The sequence below is a fragment of the Montipora foliosa genome, chromosome 1 (genome assembly GCF_036669935.1).
Source record: "Montipora foliosa isolate CH-2021 chromosome 1, ASM3666993v2, whole genome shotgun sequence".
Lineage (NCBI taxonomy): Eukaryota > Metazoa > Cnidaria > Anthozoa > Scleractinia > Acroporidae > Montipora > Montipora foliosa.
The window spans coordinates 45,361,009-45,368,355 of NC_090869.1; the positions used below are offsets into that span (position 1 = coordinate 45,361,009).

Consider the following 7,347-nt stretch of genomic DNA (forward strand, 5'->3'; position numbering starts at 1 on the left):
TCTGGGACAATTCCTGTCTCAATAGATTCGTTATAAATATTTGTAAATAGGGAGGCTAAAGAGCTTGCAGCAATTTTAATAAATTTATTAGGTATATTTATAATGTATAAGATTTATTTTCGTCCAGATTTGCAAATAGAGTAAAAACCTGAAGCTCAGACAATGGAGACATAACAATGAAGACATAACAAAAGAAGAAGAGGGGGAGTAGTTTATATACTGAGTAGGACTTATAGTTGGATCATCATTTAATTTATTAGCAAGAATAGGGCCTACATTTACAAAATATTTGTTTAATTGCTCAGCAATATCAAGCGTTTTTGTGTAGGTCTTGTTGCCATGTACAATCCTAGTAGGCTGCAACTGGCCTTTAGTTTTCCTCTGAATAAGTTTACCTATACGCTTCCAAGTAGATTTTAAATTCCCCTTATGTCTTTCAAATTGAGATTTAGAATATTCTTTTTTACTCTCACTAATAAAAGATGTGACAAAGTGTTGGAGTACTTTTTGTATGCAGTAATTCTATTCAAATCATAGCTTAAAAAGTGTGTATGGTACATCTTCTGTTTGAATTTAATAGATTTAAGAATTCCTTTAGTGATCCATGGCTTATTCAGCTGTTTTTGTTTGGCATTCGAGGCCAGCTTGATTGGAGCATGTTTGTTAACTGCAAAGTGTATCACATCAATTGCATCATGGGTTTTTTCATTAAGAGACTTTCAGGGATTAAGGAGTAGTGACCAATCTAATTGATTAATGTCAATTATAAAGCTTTAATTATTGAAATTTGAGAAATCTCTATAATATGACCTTAATTTAACTCTCTCAGTGTTAGATTTGACAATGTAAAATATAGGCAAGTGATCAAAAATATCAACAGTAGCTATACCAGGTACAATGTTAGAAGAATTGGTGTAAATATGGTCAATAAGAGTAGCAGTATAGCTGGTTATATGGGTTCGCTTAGTAATTATTGGTAAAAGACCATGTGAAAATAGCATATCTAGGTATTCTTCAGTCTGGCAATGAGAGTTTAGTTCATAAAGTCAATGTTGGTATCACCGATTAAAAAAAAGTTACACTTGTCAGGATTAATAGATTTGATGATATTATTTAACTGGTCTGTAAAATTTAGAAGATTACTACTATATACATCCAACTACAGTAGGTTTCTTATTTTTTTCCATTATCAATTTCACACCATGTAGACTCTATTTGGTCCATATCAAAACCTATATCATAACGAGGGATACATGTAGCTTGCCAACAATTAGCTATATAGAGGGCAGTCCCACCTGCATTTGTATTTGAGTCAGTACGGAAAAGCTTATAATTTTTCAAATCTAAGTTGTTAACAGAAGATTCATTAAGTTTAGTTTCAGTTATTCCTAATATATCAGGCTGCGAATCCATAGAATCCAAAATTTCTTCAAAGAGATTAAAATTATTCGATAAACTTCTAGTATTACAGTGGAAAATAAATAAGTTAGCGCCAGATTTCTTCAGAACATTATTCAGCTTCTTCATAGAATAATATTCTGAACAAGGAGATACAAGCATTAAATGTGGGTCGGATTCAACTTTCATTAATATGAATCTCAGCATTGTGGCTAACAGACGACATCTCCGGTTGAGCTTGGACAGATGGCAAATCTTTGGTCCATTTCAACTTAAGTTTCTTGCGGTTCTTGTAGACTTCATTCCTCGTAGTTCGTCGAGTGAATTTAACAATAATCTTGGATTGTGCAATTGAGATATCTTTCGACTCTAAGCCAACATCAACCAAACTCGCCATCTCAATTACCAACTGAGTAGGGTTATCATCAGCAGTAACTGGAATTCCTTGAATCTCTCGAGTGTCATGCCGGCCATATTGTTCACTCGCATCAAGGCGGAGCTGGTTGTCGTAAATGTCATTTCTTGCACGATTGACGTCCACAATCACACCATCGATACGCTCATCTGAGAGCTTGCTGTGTTTCTTTAAATCGTGAATACTTGTCATCAATGCATCATACTTTTCAGCAAGAAACTTACAGTGTACACGAGGTTTCCAAATCATTCAATTTCTTGTTCGCAGTCATTAGCTCCATCTTCAGTGGTTCTATTGCTAGGGATATCTCCTTCCTTACATCCTTTAGCAACTCGTTTTTCCAAATATTCCTGAATTCATCTGGTTTAGAGGTCATTGTAACGTCTTATAAGCCAGTTCAACTTCATAAAACTCCAGGTGCTCAACCAGATGGTCAATTTAGCTGTAAACTACAATGTAGCTTGTTAGTGAAAATTACTTCCGTAGTATTTCGAGAGAGGAAAGTCTTTGAAACTACAATCATGTATTCTGTGCGATTGCTGCGGAGATGATTATTCTTTGTCCATTTGATTGAAGCATGCTTGATAATCACACGGACTGTAAACAGTCTACGACACTATACACCCGGACTGGAGTGGCATTTCAAGTTTACTCCGTAGACCTTAATGGATACATGTAATCAGTAACATGGCACAAGCACACGTTTCTGGAAACAAATGTCCTCTATATACGTATGTGTTAATTTCAGCTTTACAAAAACTGTTTCTGTGAACGTAAAACTATTCCGTGATGGCTCGCTTGAGACCCCGGGTTTCATTGCCTGGCCTTGTTTGTTTATTCCCTGACAAGAAAAATCTTCAATCACTGGGATCAGGTTAATTAGGGAAATATTTATTTCTTGCGAGGATCGAGTCGATACTGTCAACTTACTTTTGCACTGTACTGTATGCCAATATGGCCTGAAGTGCACTCGAAGGGTGTTGCCTAGGACCAACATGAATGAATTGCCCTGTGTGGAAGGGGTAAGTCTTTGACAGTTTATCTGAACATCCATTCTAGATGGTTCGAAACTGGGATCAAGGGAAATGTACATATACACCACAGATAAGTAAAAAGTGGGCGAGAAGCTGGCAAGATTGGGGACCATGCATTCCGGCCAGGGCTTTAAGTCAAAATAGGTGCAAACTGCTGAAAACATACAGTGATCAAAGAAAGTGAAATCCAACGACTGGTGGATGACAGTCATGATGTGATCAGTGATAGGAAGACGCGAGGCAGCAGGGGGTCTTGAAAATTCTTGATACCTCTCAGGACGTTGTAGGTGGAGACAATCAAGCAAAGGGTCAGGAAAGCCCTGTTCCACTTGGAGTGCGAACTGCTGATAGACAAACTTTGATTGGAGAAACCTGAATGGAATGGGGAAGAGAAGACAAACAGATAAAGGGTCCTTTTTTGACAGCACAATAAGTCAATCATATGGCGGGGAAAAGTTTTCTGGGGCCACACCACCTTGGCCATGTGGTGCAAATGAACAATGAGTGACTCCAGCTCGTGCCGAGTGCGCCAGTGATGTGGAAGCCAGCACTGAACCAGGTCTTTAAGAGCAAGCAACTCACTAGGGAGATAAACTATTGGGGTGGATAGAGTCCAGTACCTAAAACAGTCAGCAACATACTTTAGTAGGTTAGGAATCATCCCTGTAATGTATTAAATCTGAAACATTATGGACATGGACCAAGATCCACTCAACCATGTCAGCGACCTAATTGAAAATGAAGGGGGCAGAACGAAGGCCAAAGGGAAGAGGTTAACATAAAACTGATAACAATGTATTACGGTATGCAGCTTCAACATAAAATCTGGCCCCAGTAGTTCATAGGCTGGATAACTGGAGAAGTTGCTATCCATGGTGTAAAATGTACTTCGCATTGAACGTTGATGAAGGTTTCAAAAATGCCTTTAATTTGATGTGCTTAGAGTGTGCATATTCACAATATTATGTGAGCAAAAACTTAAAACACAGATTGAAACCATTTGATAGTGACTTATCTACTGGATAAATTTATATGCCCTTTGAACAACCGGGGCCAGGCCATCAAAGTCCCAGGGGCATGAGCAGTGGCCATGTGTGAAAAGAGATTGACTGTAATATTATTTCAAGTGAAGCTATGATCCTCGCAGTTATGAACGCAATTTTTGCAATTGAGTGGAGAAGCCTGAAAAATTCAGGACTTCAACGGCGTTTGAACCGCGTGACCTCATGATACTGGTGCGACGCTCTAACCAACTGAGCTATGAAGCCACTTACGTTGGGAGCTGGTCATTTGTGGGTTCTAATGTTCCCATGAGGAATGAATGAATCATTTCATCATTCATCATCATTGTAATATTAATATTGGCCTTGGTTGTTCAAAAGATGGATAATGCTATCGACCAGATAAATCACTGTCCAGCAGATAAACACTAGCGAAACCAATTAAGTTATCCAGTAGATAGTGATGTATACGGTGGATAGCGCTAACCACTCTTCGAACAACTGGGGCCTGGGGATTAATACCATCGTTGACATTGGCAAACCCAGGGAAAGACAAATGGACCCATGAAGTTCCACTTGCTAGGCTATCCTCTTTGGGGTGACCTCAATACTGCCAATAATTATGTGAAGATGAAGTTGAGGTGGAAAAGGAAAGGGTCTAGCCGCCCTGCCAAGTGAGAACCTTGTGAACCAGGAATCAGGAGAATCAGGAGGCTTATTCTGTTTGGAGGATCCGAGCCTGGGAGAGGACTGGAACCCTTGCCTAAAGTCTTTCAAGATGCCCTGAACCATGTAAACAACATGTTCCTGATCTGGCTGACTGACCAATTGTCTTTGAAATTCAGTTGCATTCAGCGGGCTCTCAGATGAAGCAGGAGGGAGTGCGACAGAACTTTCAAGAAGAAAGAATTGACAACAGAGCACATGAAGGGAATGTGTGAAAATCCGAGAGTGATAACAGTAAGATGGAAAATGACTAGCCTTACACATCAAGGTGGGTGCAAAGTCAAAGGAACCTTGGAACAACATAAAACAACAATGAGCAGAAATGAGACAAGAATGCCTAACTGAACAGGCTGGTAACAACAGGCAGGGGGTCAAATGGAACACAGTTAGATGCTTACTGGTAAGGGTGTCTAGAATGGGAGTGAGGAGGCAACAAGAAGGGGGACAGGGACTTGCGCTTCTGTTCCTGTTTGGAAGACTGCTGGATGGGGGAGGGAGGGGAATTTCAGTTTCTAAAAATGTATAATTTTAAGTGCTAGAGGAAGGACATTGAAGCTGGGATTTGACTGTTATCATTATTTTTAACGTTTTTGCTGTTAATACTTGTGATGATGATAGGTGATGCAGAAAGCATGGAGAAGTTTTCTCGGAGACTGGTAAGTTATATTTCACTTCTGCTTCATTTCTGACATGTTTGTATATACAGTAGTGCTTTGCCCTATTTTTGCATACTAAAGTGACTAAATCATGTTGGGTATGATATATGTTATTCTCACCTTATAAAATATCCTGAGGGGGAAGAGGTGAGATAAGTTATCCATTTCCTCCTGAAAACGACACATTTGGAAATGCTATCACCATGGGCATCAGCATTTGTCTCCCCAAGTGGTACCAATTGGCCAAATTTGGGGTCCTGGCTCATGCACTATAATTAATTGGAGGCAGTGGGACCCGGGTTCAAGTCCTGACCACTTGTTGAATTTGTTCCTGGTAGTCCTTGGTTCAACTTCTCAGGTGTACTTGTAAATAGCCAACAGGTTGGCCTCCGGCCAGTTAGGATTCTTAAAGGCCTCTATGGGGAGTGGTCAATTAAGTATGTGTGTGTGTAATTCATTAACGTTGTTTTGAGAGACAATGAAGAATTTGCTTCGTTTATTATGACAGATGTTGACGTTGATGCCTTCTTTGTTTATACCTTTTTGTCATCCTTTCCAGTGCTGTGCAAACTTCAGAAGAGACTGAACGTTTTGGAGGGAAAGCTATTGTAGTAAGAATGCTAATCTCAGAAGTATTTTTTACAAAAATTATTTTACTATTTCAGGTGAAAGTTACCCCAGAGCATAATGCAGAGTGCAAAACGCTGCTTAAACTAATGGGAATTCCATACCTTGATGTGAGTTAATATCCTACCTTTTCTTTACACTCTTCTCGCTTTTCCCTTTTATTTTAGGGTGCATTAGACAGTTTTCTTTACTCGCAATGGACATTGTCATGACCAATTTAAGTGACTGTTTGTTGGAAACATTTCCTCTATGGATATGGTAGAGTGAAGAGTGACCTTGCCACCAAAAATAGATAAAGGAGCTTAAATATACCTGATTGATTCATTCTAGGCGCCTTGTGAGGCAGAAGCACAGTGTGCAGCTTTGGTCAAAGCAGGCAAAGTAAGAGTTACCTCACTTGCTGTTCACTGTCCATATACCAGTAATACTAATGATGATGATGGTGATGATAATAAATTTACCTTGATGGAATTTGATCGTTTGGGTGAAAGTGCAGTGTAGTCCAGAGAAGGACTGAAGGCAGTGACTGATGATTCGACAACCTGAGGGGAAGTCATCAGACCAGAGCATCACCAAGTTCATTTGAGTTTCCAACCGTCACCTTGACTCTGAAGATGACTTCTGCTCAGGTTGTCGAAACGCCAGTCACTGCCAGCAGTCCTTCTCAGGACTACTTTCACCCAGGGGATCAAATTCAATCGATGCTTGTAACTGCTGTGTTTAAACCACTTTCAATAATAAATGTCTTTCATTCATGAAAACTACATAACTTGTGTTACATTTTTAAAGGTACAAGCAAGTGCAAAAATTAAATAATAGTAATATTTCCATGTTACATTTTTACATATTTTGCATCTGTGAGCTAGTCTATTGATAAAAGCATTCTTAAAACGTTCTGTATTTATCATATTAGCCCTTTTTGAAATGAATATGAGCATTAAAATGCCTCCACACATGCAACTTCTGTTTAAGTGGCTTAATTATAAAATAACAGCTATAACCCAGACACAGGTATGTCCACAATTTAAGATCTCTGTTCCGCTCTGCGTCAAGTCCTTCCCTTCGCGTACTCCCGAACCTTCTTAAATTGTATGCGTCACAGTACAGGAGCTCTTTTACTGGCCTGTCTTCTTGCATTCGACAAACATGTCTCTATTGGCAATATTCTCTTTTTTGTAAGGGCCACCATGTTGTTAAGAAATACCATTCTGCAAAAACTTGTTATGTTTGCTTTCTTTCAGGTTTATGCCACTGGAACAGAAGATATGGATGCCCTGACCTTCGGTTCAACAGTGCTTCTGAGACACTTGACTTTTAGTGAGGCAAGGTCAGTGTCGTTATAAGTTCATTATTTCATGAAATAAGGTCTTTATGTAGTATTTTGCTTTTTTGCAAGTGTATGAATTTATTTCTCAACAGCTCGTGGTAACACATGTAGTGTAATTTATTGATAAGATAATCTTAATTAATTTGCAGGAAAAGCCCAATAC

The 7,347-nt window shown here is 39.0% G+C and overlaps 1 protein-coding gene across 3 annotated transcripts in view; it reads left to right on the forward strand.

Moving 5' to 3' along the window:
- LOC137999528 (flap endonuclease 1-like) overlaps positions 1–7,347 on the forward strand; it is a 125,731-nt gene that overhangs the window by 45,012 nt on the left and 73,372 nt on the right. For all 3 annotated transcript variants that reach the window (XM_068845315.1, XM_068845332.1, XM_068845324.1), the window contains exons 6-10: positions 5,193–5,230; positions 5,896–5,967; positions 6,188–6,238; positions 7,099–7,184; positions 7,334–7,347. The exon at positions 7,334–7,347 is cut by the window's right edge and continues 53 nt beyond it. In XM_068845315.1, coding sequence (XP_068701416.1) covers positions 5,193–5,230; positions 5,896–5,967; positions 6,188–6,238; positions 7,099–7,184; positions 7,334–7,347 — 261 coding nt within the window. The remainder of the gene's footprint in view (positions 1–5,192; positions 5,231–5,895; positions 5,968–6,187; positions 6,239–7,098; positions 7,185–7,333) is intronic.